Source organism: Onychostruthus taczanowskii, unplaced genomic scaffold, assembly GCF_017590055.1.
Source record: "Onychostruthus taczanowskii isolate IOZ18803 unplaced genomic scaffold, ASM1759005v1 scaffold25, whole genome shotgun sequence".
Lineage (NCBI taxonomy): Eukaryota > Metazoa > Chordata > Aves > Passeriformes > Passeridae > Onychostruthus > Onychostruthus taczanowskii.
The window spans coordinates 6245976-6257467 of NW_024499796.1; the positions used below are offsets into that span (position 1 = coordinate 6245976).

The 11492-nt window shown below is 63.9% G+C and overlaps 1 protein-coding gene across 2 annotated transcripts in view; it reads left to right on the plus strand.

The window, feature by feature from the left end:
- HMCN2 (hemicentin 2) overlaps positions 1–11259 on the plus strand; it is a 32908-nt gene extending 21649 nt beyond the window's left edge. For both annotated transcript variants that reach the window (XM_041406874.1, XM_041406875.1), the window contains exons 48-79: positions 289–413; positions 497–680; positions 842–939; positions 1216–1488; positions 1586–1776; positions 1852–1933; positions 2166–2302; positions 2388–2538; positions 2740–2887; positions 3129–3256; positions 3384–3540; positions 3641–3762; positions 3997–4161; positions 4237–4344; positions 4421–4555; positions 4849–4983; positions 5101–5285; positions 5587–5800; positions 5962–6096; positions 6167–6357; positions 6444–6525; positions 6645–6914; positions 7814–7963; positions 8174–8311; positions 8434–8555; positions 8640–8877; positions 8997–9059; positions 9148–9276; positions 9388–9708; positions 9926–10045; positions 10287–10413; positions 10534–11259. In XM_041406874.1, the coding sequence (XP_041262808.1) occupies positions 289–413; positions 497–680; positions 842–939; positions 1216–1488; positions 1586–1776; positions 1852–1933; positions 2166–2302; positions 2388–2538; positions 2740–2887; positions 3129–3256; positions 3384–3540; positions 3641–3762; positions 3997–4161; positions 4237–4344; positions 4421–4555; positions 4849–4983; positions 5101–5285; positions 5587–5800; positions 5962–6096; positions 6167–6357; positions 6444–6525; positions 6645–6914; positions 7814–7963; positions 8174–8311; positions 8434–8555; positions 8640–8877; positions 8997–9059; positions 9148–9276; positions 9388–9708; positions 9926–10045; positions 10287–10413; positions 10534–10876 (5167 nt within the window). In that variant the 3' untranslated portion in view covers positions 10877–11259. The remainder of the gene's footprint in view (positions 1–288; positions 414–496; positions 681–841; positions 940–1215; positions 1489–1585; positions 1777–1851; positions 1934–2165; positions 2303–2387; positions 2539–2739; positions 2888–3128; positions 3257–3383; positions 3541–3640; positions 3763–3996; positions 4162–4236; positions 4345–4420; positions 4556–4848; positions 4984–5100; positions 5286–5586; positions 5801–5961; positions 6097–6166; positions 6358–6443; positions 6526–6644; positions 6915–7813; positions 7964–8173; positions 8312–8433; positions 8556–8639; positions 8878–8996; positions 9060–9147; positions 9277–9387; positions 9709–9925; positions 10046–10286; positions 10414–10533) is intronic.
- Positions 11260–11492: the final 233 nt, after the last annotated feature.

Consider the following 11492-nt stretch of genomic DNA (forward strand, 5'->3'; position numbering starts at 1 on the left):
TCCCCACGTGCAAAATTGCTTGGCAAGGCAAGTTGAGCTGTGCTGTTTCTTCCTGTTGCTTGGTCTGGGGTGCACTCATCCCGGCTCTTTGCTGAGAGAATGTCATCTTGGGGTAAATCTGGGAGTCTGGGATGGTCACTGTCACCCTGCAGGGTCCCAGGTGATGCCCTAACCTTGCAGTGTGCCCAGAATCCTCATCCTGGGCTGCAAACTGAGCACAGAGCACTTCCATGCCATGGGCACGTTGGGGATGAGCACACAGGTCACCGTCCCACCCTCCCCACGCAGGGTGTCCCCGGATGGCAGCGCCCTGCTCCTCGAGGGACTGCGAGCTGCCGACTCCGGAGCTTACACGTGCCTGGCCCGGAACAGCCTGGGCGAGGACACGCGGCTGCACACGCTGAACGTGCTGGGTGAGCAGGGCTGGGAGCTGCGGGGCAGCGCCGGGGCCACCCCCACCCGACAGCCCCAGCAGCCCCCGTGTCCCCTCGCCCAGTCCCTCCCACCATCGAGAGGGGTGCCGCTGACTCGGAGGTGGTCCGTGGAGTCCTGTCCGCCGCGGTGACACTGCAGTGCTGGCCACGGGGGTCCCCTCCGCTGCACGTCAGCTGGATGAAGGACGGGCTGCCCCTGCGCCTGTCCCCCCGTGTCACCCTGCTCTCGGCTGGGCACATCCTCCGGTGAGAAGTGACCCTGCAGCAATGGCCAGCCACGGGCTTTGGGGCTGGTAGCCGGGTTTGCATGAGGGCACTGCTGCACCCTGAAGTGTCACCTTGGGGAGCAGGGGGTCACATGGAGCTGATGTCTCCTCCCCATCCCCGTGTCCCATCCCACGGGTTAGGATCTCCCAGGCTCAGCTCTCTGATGCTGGACTCTACACCTGCATTGTCTCCAGCCGGGCAGGAGTGGCCGATCGCAGCTTCGTCCTGCAGATCCAGGGTACAGGGCAGGGCTGGGGAGGGCACCTGGACACTGCTTTTGTCAGCAGAGCACACACTGTGCACTGCACCCATTCCCAAGCGGTCCTGAGCCATTCCTCCACTGCTGGGGTGGGCTCAGACCATCCTTTGTTCCATCCTGGAGCAAAGCAAGACCAGCCTTAGAGCAGTCCCAGAGCCTCCCGCAGGAGGGCTGAGCCACCTCTGGCTGCTCGCAGGACACCAGGGAGTGGCCAAAGCCAGCCCCAGTGTCTGGGGACCTGACTTTTCTCCCCAGTGCCCCCAGTCCTGGAGAGCCCCGAGAGCAGTGAGGAGCAGCTGGTGGCCGAGGGCTCCGATGTCACTTTCACCTGCAAAGCCACCGGGTCCCCAGCACCGTCAGTGACCTGGCTGAAGGATGGAGAGCCCCTGAGGCAGCAGGGTGCCCGGGTGCCTGGTGGCCCACAGCTGAGCCTGGTGGCTGTGGCACCAGCTGATGCAGGCATCTATTCGTGCCTGGTGGTAAATGAAGTGGGAGAGGTCAGCAAAGCCTTCCACCTCGTGGTGATGGGTGCGTGTCATCCCTCTGGGATTTGGGAAGGGCAGCTGAGCCAATTTTTTGGGAGCAATGAGGGATGAGCCCTCCTCCCTTGCTGTGTGCCTTGCAGAGCCACCCCGTGTCGAGGCTGGGTCCCATCCCACTGAGATATCCATCGCTGTGGGCACCCCTCTAGGGCTGAGGTGTGTGGTGACAGGTGTCCCCATGCCCAGTGTCACCTGGGAGAAGGATGGACAGCTGCTGGCAGGGCCCTCACTCGTGTCAGGGAATGAGAGCACCCTCCACATTGACAGCACTGAGGTAGGAGTTCCACTTTTTTATCCCTGCCTGGGTTTTGGTTTTGTGCCTCAATTTTTCCCTCTCCTGGCTGTGCAGGTGGCTGATGCTGGCTTGTACACCTGCCTGGCCACTAGCCCTGCAGGGGAGGACAGCAGGAGCTTCCATGTCAGCATCCAAGGTAGTGTGATCCCAGCAGTGCAGCGAGGAGAGGGCTAGCAGGGGGGGCTACAGGATGGTCCAAGCCTTGGGGGACCAAAGAGACAGAACCTCCTTTTTTGGGATTGGTGTGGGCTCCAAAAGAGGGATCTGGAGCACAGTGCTGGTCCTGCATAGGGGGCCTATGCATGACTTATGGGTACAGGGATGGGGGTGTCCAGCACACCCTGACCCCCCTGGCCCTTGTCTCACAGCACCCCCCAGCAGTGCCAGTGCCAGGGAGATCCCCGTCATCACGGCTGTGCCAGGGGGACAGCTCCTCCTGGAGTGCCCAGAGGGTGCTGAGCCCCACCCCAGCATCGAGTGGCACCGGGAGGGCTCCCAGCTGCAGGTACCTGTGACGGGACCAGGGACGGTCACGGTCAGGGCCTGGGGGTGATGCTGGGTGGCTGCTGACGGGGCTCCCGGGGTTTTAGGAGGATGCCCGCAGGCAGGTGCTGGCCCAGGGCCGTTTCCTGCAGGTCCTGGCGGTGGCTGCGGAGGACGGTGGCGAGTACAGCTGCAGGGCCACCAGCGCCCCCGGGGACACCGGGGACATCGGCCCGCGCGTCCGGGTGCGGGTTCATGGTGAGTGCTGCCCTGCCCTGCTCGAGTGCCGGCTCCTTCCCGCTCAAATCCAGAATGTGAGGTGTTCTAGGGTGTCTTATGGTCGGGTGATGGGATGGCAGGGCTGGAGTACACCCAGCCCCCAGTGCTGCTCTGGGCTGGCGCCCTCCCTCCCCGACCCTCATCCCACACCCTCGGTGCTGTCTCTGGGTGCTGCTGCAGTGGCCCCGGAGATCCAGGCGGGCCCCCAGGAGGTGAAGGTGCTGCTGAACACCTCGGCCGTGCTGCCGTGCCGGGCACAGGGGTGGCCCGTGCCCCGGGTGACGTGGCGCAAGGACGGCCAGCTCCTGCCCCTGCCCGGGAGTGACAGGTAGGAGGCTCTGCGGGTTGGTGGCACCAAGAGCTGCACTCGGATCGTGCCACCCTGCACAGCAATAGGTGATTAGTGTGCCAGTCACCCTGTGAATTGCTGTACTCTGTCCCCACAGCAGCTTAGGGAAGGAGCTGCATGTGGCTGCCATGGCACTGTCACCTTCCCAACCCCTGCTTCCTGTGTGATGCAGCCTGGCCACGCAGAGCCCCCACAGGGTTTACTTGCTCTCCCTCCTCAGGCTGCAGCTCCTGCCAGGTGGCTCCCTGCAAATTGACCCTGTCCAGGCCCAGGATTTGGGCCATTACCTCTGCATGGCATCCAGCCCTGCTGGCTCTGACCGGCGAGGCCTGGACCTCCACGTCCTGGGTAAGCAGGAGAGTCAGATGAATCCCTCCTGGGCTCACCCTCCTGCAACCCAGCGCTGCTGGGCTGCCCTCACCAGTGCAATGCTGTGCTGCTGTCCTCTGCTCATGGCTGCCATGCCCTCCCACAGTCCCTCCTGCCATCACACCTGGGCCCTCCAACCTCACCCTGCTGGCTCAGCAGCCAGCCACGCTGGGCTGTGACACCTGGGGGTCCCCCGAGCCCCACATCAGGTGGGAGAAAGATGGCCGTCCCCTGAACCTGCACCTCCCACCTGGCACCTACAGGTACCTGTACACCAAAGGGTTCCCCTGAAGGGTGGGGTTTGCCCCTCCTGCTGCTCCCTGGGGCACAGGGGTGATCCTGATGTGTGCTCTGCCCACACAGTTTGCAGTCCTTGGGGTCACTGCTCATCTCCAGCCCTGCTCCCCGGGACGAGGGGAGGTTTGAGTGCATTGCCACCAACGCTGCTGGAGAGGCACGAAAGGCCTTCCTGGTGTCTGTCCATGGTGAGTTTCTGGGGCTGGGGGTCTTGCTGAGAGTGACTTTCCCAGGGTCTGTCACCACCTCGGCTGTGACGTGGGTGTGCTCCAGCCCCACACAGGGTTGGGTGCCCACTCAAGAGCTGGACTTGGGGGTGGACAAGAGGGGAAGAGAAATACTCATGCCCATATGAGCAGGGACAGAATCCTCTTCAACATTTACCATACAGCCCTGCTCACCTCCCTCCCTCCTTTCCCCAGTGCCCCCCACCATCGCTGATGGCCTCACGGATGTGGTTGTCACCCGGCTGTCCCCTGCAGTCCTCACCTGCTACGCCTCGGGCGTGCCCCCCCCCATGGTGTCCTGGAGCAAGGGGGGGGCTCAGCTGGGCAGCAGAGGAGGGGGCTACCGCGTCCTGCCCAGAGGTACAGCACAGCCCCGCGGGGACAGGGGTCCCTGCCAGCCCTGCCGCCACCTCCCCTCTGCCTGCTGTTTTGCAGGAGCCCTGGAGATCCGGCAGGCGCTGCCTGCACACTCCGGCCGCTACACCTGCACGGCTCGGAGCGCCGCGGGCACGGCCCGCAAGCACCTCTGGCTCACAGTGCAGGGTAAAAACAGCTCCGGGGTCCTGCTGCTGCGGCTCCTGCGCCCTCTTCCCAGGGTAGCACTTCCCTGCTTTCACAGAGCCTCCTGCCTTGAAGCCCCTGCCTGGCATGGTGATGGTGATGGTGAACAGCAGCGTGGTGCTGTCCTGTGAGGCCACAGGCGTCCCCCGGCCGGAGGTCACCTGGCAAAAGGATGGTGTTGGCATCGCTGGAGGTGAGCAGGAGTGAGCTGGGGGCTGGCAGAGCCCACATCACCTGCCAGCCTTTGCCTAGGGGGAGATTTATGTGCCAGGGGTTTGTAGGCACCCCAGCAGGGTGTGGGGTGTCACTGTGCATGGATCCTGCTGGCTGCTGGCTGCTGTCCTAGGTGGGTGTGGTGGCCGCTGGAGCCATTCCATGGAGACTCCTTGGGAAGAGGCACCTCTGTGGGGGAAGCAGTCCCTGCACATCATCCATCTGTGCCTTGGCTCAGCTGTGCTGCCCCATCCTGTCCTTCGTTTCTGCCAGGCTCTGGGCTGAAGGTGCTCCCCAGTGGGCAGCTCCGCCTCCTCCGAGCAGCCCCGGAGGACGCAGGCACCTACCTGTGCATGGCCCGCAACCCCTCGGGCACCGCTGCGGGGAGGACCAGGCTCGTTGTGCAAGGTACAGCAGCGATCAGAGTCCCGGTGCTCCCCCCTCTGCTCAGCCCCTCCCCAGCGCCTCTCAGCAAAACGTGGCTGCCGAGCTGTGAGCAAGCCCCTGCCCTTCTGCCCCACCCAGTGCCCCCCATCATTGCTGCCGGCCCGCTGGAGCTGGTGGTCCCGGAGGGGCTGGAGGTGCTGCTGCCCTGTGCCGCCCGCGGTGTGCCCGAGCCCCGCGTGTCCTGGAGCCGGGAGGGAGCGCTGCTGCCGGGCGGGAAGGCCACGGTCCTGCCCTCCGGGGAGCTGCTGCTCCGGGATGTCCAGGTGAGCACCGTCCCCTAGGGCCGCTGAGAGGTTGGAGTGATGAGGAACAAGCGTCTGCTGCTGCTGCTGAAGGGCTTTTGGCTGATTGTGGGTCCATCTGGCAGAGGGAGAGCCCGGTGCAGTCCGGTGTCTCAGGCTAGAGGGTTGGGGCAGTGTGAGGATGCTAATGTGGGCTGGGAAAAGCGGCTCTGTCCAAACCGTGACTTTTTAGGTGCACAGGAACCAGCAGAGCTGTAGCTCAGCGAGCCAGGGCTGCAGCTGGAGCCCGGACTCAAGATGACTCCCTCTCATCCTCATACAGGAAGGGGATGCTGGGAGCTACTCCTGCACCGCGGTGAACTCCGCCGGGAGGGCCGTTCGCCGGCTCTCCCTCTCCATCCACACCCTGCCCACCTTCACCCAGCTGCCCACAGACATCACCCTGAGCCGGGGCGAGAGGCTGGAGCTGCTGTGTGCCGCAGTGGGCAGCCCCCAGCCCCGCGTCTCCTGGATGGCCAACGGGCAGCTCATCACCGGTACCTGGGCAGGGCCAGAGGATGCTGAACTGGGGGACAATGCCATCCTGCTGCCACCCTTGTCCCACCTTTCAGGGTCCCCGGGGTGCCAGCAGGTCTGGCCGTGCCGGGTTGTAGCCAGCTGATGCCAACCACCCTTTTTGGGGGTTTGCACCCCGCAGATGGCGCGGCGGGGCACGGCGGGCGGAGCATCCTGCGGCGGGAGGCAGCCACCGCCACGGACAGCGGCACCTACGTGTGCCACGCCGAGAACAGCGCCGGGGCCATCAGGGCCACTGTCCTCGTCTCTGTCAGAGGTAGGTGCTGGCAGGCAAACTGGGGTGCCCGGCCGGCCCCCCTCCTCTGCCACCCTTTTCCCTTTCGCAGAGGCACCCGTCATACAGGGGGACGCCAGCACCTACCAGGTGGAGCACTCCGGAGGGGATGCCCTCCTCGACTGCCACGCCCAGGGTCACCCTGAGCCCCTCATCCGCTGGAGCAAGGACGGGGAGCCGGTGGTGGTCCATGGGCGCCTGCAGCAGCTGCAGAATGGCTCCCTGGCCATCCGTGCTGTGGGGGTGAGCAGGGCCTGGGGGCTGCTGGCTCATTTCAGGGTGCTTTCCTGGCAAAGCAAAACTCTGTGCTGATGCTGTTGTCCTGTTAGAGCACCGATGCGGGGCAGTACCGCTGCGTGGCGGAGAATGACGCGGGCACAGCAGCAAAAGTTGTCACCCTCGTTCTGCAGAGTGAGTGCTGGCCCCTCCGCACCCTTCTTTTAAGGGACTGCAAACCATGTCACCTCTTAGCCCCTCCAACTCTCCCTGATCCGTGCTGCATCACTACCTGCATCCCTTTCCCTGCCCAGGTGCCCCTGTGGTGACAGTGACACCAGCAGAGATGAGGGTCCATGCTGGACAGCAGGTGCTGTTGCACTGTGTGGTGTCAGGAGAGCCCACCCCCTCCGTGGAGTGGCAGCGGGACGGGGAGCCACTGCCCGAGGGTCCCCACACTCGTGTCCTGCCCAATGCCACCCTGTTCCTGCCCTCTGTCACCCACCGTGACGCCGGCAGCTACTCCTGCCTCGCCCGCAATGCCCTGGGCTCTGCTGCTGCCCACAGCTCCCTGCATGTCCAAGGTGGGTGTCTGCCCTGGCACACAGCTCCCTGCACGGCCAAGGTGGGTGTCTGCCCTGGCACACAGCTCCCTGTGTGTCCAAGGTGGGTGTCTGCCCTGCCCACAGCTCCCTGCGTGTCCAAGGTGGGTGTCTGCCCTGGCACACAGCTCCCTGCATGGCCAAGGTGGGTGTCTGCCCTGGCACACAGCTCCCTGCGTGTCCAAGGTGGGTGTCTGCCCTGGCCCCGGGGGCTGGGGCTGCCTGCAGGGCTGTTTCACCCAGGGTGAGACCTCCAGCGTGGTAGTGTGGAGTGACATTGCCTTGCTTGTTCTACCCCCTGTGGTTCATACTCTGCTTTGTCCTCTCCTCTCCTGCCCTGCTCAGCTGGAGGCCTGAGCCCAAGCAGGCCCTGTCCCAGCCCTCACTTGCCTCTCCTCAGCCTTCCTGCCTTAGTTGCCTGTGATTAAATTCCCCTCTCCCAGGGGCTCTGCTGAATGCACAGACACATCCTTTCCTGCTGCCCCTGGGGAGCAGAGAGCCAGGCAGGAGGAAGTGCCAGGTGCCCTTTGTGCCCTTGTGTGGCTGGTGGCATTTTGCTGCCAGGCACGCTGGAGAAGCAAATAAAAGCTTGGGGCTATGCCAGGACCTTGAGGCTGATACAGAGCAGGGTTTGAGGGTGTCAGTGCCTGTTGGTGTGACGAGGCACAGGGCCACACTCACAACATCCTTCATCAACATGGCCTGGAGCCATGGGATCCCTGGGGACTTCTGCAGCCAGGCAGGGACACTGCCCGCCTTGCTCTGGCTGCTTTCACCTCCAGAAAACAAGATTTTTTTTGACATGCAAATCAGCGAGAGGGGAGTCAGGCAAGTGAGTGCAGTCCCAGTGTTGCTGCCTGACCCCATCCCGTTTGCCCCAGGGGAGCTGCACCAGGTGCGGGGCAGCCTGGTCGGTGTCATCAATGGCCACGAGCTCGGTGTCTCCAGCCTCGATGCCAGCGTGCTGGGTGACTCCCAGTCCAGCACCGCCGCCCTCCGGAGCAGCATTGGGAGCATTCCACCTGCCATAGGTGCGTGGACATTTCTACCCTCACCCCTGTGAGAGTTTTGAACTTTGTCAGATGTAAATCTTGAGGGAAAGGTTTTTAATTGTTTTTTCCCCAAAAAGCAAACCTTTTTTCCCCCAGACCTTCCACTGTGGGCGAGGAGGGATGGGACAGCCTGGGTGCCCCACAGGAGGGTGCTGGCTTCATGGTGACACCTTTTCTCCCCTATTCCAGGGCCGCTGATGCGGGTGCTGGTGACCATCATCGCCCCCATTTACTGGTCCTTGGCACACGCCAGCGGGGCAGCCCAGAACGGCTTCCTGCTCACGCAGGGAACCTTCCAGCACGAGTCACTGCTGCGCTTTGCCACGGGTGAGGGGTCCCTGCCAGCCTGGGCAGCTCAGCCTCCGCCTCCCCCATGCACCACCCCTCACCCAGGAGTGCAGCTGTGTGTGGGGGTGCCGTGGGGTGCTGATCACCGTTCCCTCTGACAGGGGAGCTCCTGCGGGTCACGCACCTCGCCCGGGGCGCGGGTGGCGCTGGCGCTCTGCGGCTGGACAGCGTCATCAGCGGCTCCGTGCCGGAGGGCTTTGGCGATGCCGTGCTGCTGCTGCAGGTGCTGGCACTGCCCGCTATCCCCGTGGGAACCACGGCTCCCATGCTGGTCCATGGCCTGACCCCCCTCCCTGCCTCTCCCCAGGACTTCAGCGAGCGCTACGTGCGCACGGGCGCGGGGCGGCTCTCCGGGGGCTCGGTGCAGAGCTTCCTGCGGGACGGGCACCTCGTCCGTGCCCGCTGCAATCACACCATCGTGTTCGACCCCCCCGTGGGGCCACAGCCCCCCCGGGTGCAGCAGCTCCGGGCCAGAGACATCACAGGCTCCTATGACCCAGCCAAACAGGAGCTCCGCTTCCAGCTCCGTGCCTCGCTTGATGCAGGTAACCAGGGGAGTCCCCAGCGTGAGGATGGAGGTCTGTTGTCGGTTCTGGGTGTCTGTGAGGGTGCAAAGGCCATGTCCCTGCAGTGACATGTCACATTCTCTCTGCTCAATTCACAGGGGCTGACAGAGACCAGTGCCCACTGGGATTCATCCCAGACCCTGGGCAGCTGTACTGCATGGGTACGGACCCTTCCTGAGGGGGCATGAGGATGGCAAGGGGCACCTGGTGCAAATTCCTTGTCCCCCCAACGCTGTGCTCTCTCCCCAGATGTTGATGAATGCACCGAGGGCTCCCATGCCTGCCGCTACAACCAGATCTGCCAGAACTCCGCCGGCTCCTACAGCTGCTCCTGCCCTCCCGGCTACCGCACGCTGGGCACGGGCTGGCCATGCCTGGGTACGAGCTGGGCTCTCAGGGCCCATGGTGACACCCATGGTCACCCCCCTGCCCTGTTCCAGCCTCAGTTCCCCCATCCAGCTGCAGCTCCCCATCTCTTTCCTCCCCCAGATGTCAACGAGTGCCTGAATTTTCCCCCACCGTGTGCCTTCGAGTGCCGCAACCTGCGGGGCTCCTATGAGTGCCTGTGCCCTGCTGGCAAGACCGTGCTGCCGGGCGGACGGTGTGGCACAGCGGGGATGGAGGGAGGGGACACAGCGAGCGGCGTGCCCCGGGACACTCCCCTGCGCCGGCAGGGGCCGAGCAGCCGCCCCCGGGGACGATCCTTCTACACGCAGCTCGCCCTGCGCCGAGTGGCCAAGGATGCAGGGAGGGGTGCCCGGGGCCCCCCCTGCCCCACGGGCTACATCAGGAGGAATGGCACCTGCACTGGTGAGCGTGCTTGGGGAAGGGTGTTGAAGGGAATTCAGAAACTACTTTGTCCCCAAAAGGTACCTCGTGTCCTTCTTGCTGCCCTGTCCACCACTTTGTCTGAGCCCTGTGGTCTTTGCTGTGCTGAGAAGGGGAGGTGAGAGCCAGGCTGGCCCAAGGCAGTGGCACCAGAGGGGACTGATCCTCCCCTCTTGCCTTCACCCCTCTCATCCCACAGATCTTGATGAGTGTCAGACCCTGAACCAGTGCCAGCACGAGTGCAGGAACAGCCCAGGCAGCTATCACTGCCTCTGTCCCACTGGCTACCGGCTGCTGTCCAATGGGAAAACCTGCCACGGTCAGTGCAGGGTGCCAGGGGGGTACCCCGTCCCCATGGTGCCCTGGGTGTCATCTTTTTGGGGCTGCAAGTCTTTCTCCTTTCTCAGGATGGTTGTTCCCAGCCTCAGCTCTCCACAGTCTGAGTGCTCGTGTCTCACTGCCTCAGTGTCCAGGCAGATGTGGGAGGGTGGGGAAGCCAGGGATTGAACCCCCATCTCAGCCACTCCAGCACCTCAGACCTGTCCCCTCCATCCCTGCAGATGTGGACGAGTGCACGGAGGGCACAATCCAATGTGGCTCCAGCCAGATGTGCTTCAACACGCGTGGAGGTGCCCGGTGCCTGGACGTGCCGTGCCCAGCTGGGTACCGCAGGGGCTCCAGCCCGGGGTGAGTCGTGCTGCGGGGCTGGCAGTGCCCATCCCGCTGTCCCCATCTCACCACGACCCCGCGTGTCCTGTCCACTCTGCGGCACCCACCACACCCCCACTCTGCCCATCTCTCACGCAGGCTGTGCGTGGGTCGCTGCCCCCCGTTCTGCAGCCCGGCCGGCCCCCCCACGCTGCAGTACCAGCTGCTCCCCCTGCCCCTCGGCATCGCTGCCCGCCGGGACGTGGTGCACCTCACCCCGGCCACCTCCCTGCGCCACCGGCCCGTCTTCAGGCTGCTGGAGCAGGACCCCGACGGCCCCTTCGCCCTCCGCAGCGAGCAGGGCCAGGGCATCATCTCCACCCTGCGGCCGCTGCGGGAGCCCGGCACTCACCGGCTCAAGGTGCAGGCGCTGGTCCCAGACGGGCAGCGAGCACCCAGCATCTTCCTCCTCCTCATCTCTGTCTCGCCCTACCCTTACTGACACAGCCCAGGGACAGGAGGGGACGCAGGGTCATTTCTCCTCCTGTCCCTCCCCACCCCATCGGTGGGGCACGTGGCTCAGGGAACGCTGAGTTTGTACCTCTTGTGTCCCTCCCAGACACCCCTTCTCCTCTCAGCTGTGTTCCTTTCACCCAGGGCCGGGCCCTGACTCAGCAGGAGAGTCAGGATCCCGAGGGGGATAAGATGTCCCAGCAATCTCCTGCAATCAGGTCCCAAATCCCAGAACAAACACAGCTTTGGATGGCCTTGGCCGCTATCAGTCCCCAGATGTGGGGGTGGGAAGATGAACTGGGTGACAGTGGCCAGCAAGGGTCCCACCAGGGTGCAGGGAGGGATTTCCTGGGCTGGGGAGGGTGTGGGGCACCCCAGCATTAACCATTATTAAATTGAAATAGTCTTTTTGTTTGATTGTTTGTTTTTTAATCCACTTGGTCTCTGTGCACTCTTACTGATTTATGAAGGTGTTTTGTGGCTAAATATTAGCTGTGCCTGAAGAAGGCAGCTTCCTTCAGTGTGTGGGAGAATGCCCAGGGCTTGGACACCTCCCTGCCTGGCCTTGGACCATAGAAGGGAGGATGTCTGGATGTAGCAATGCC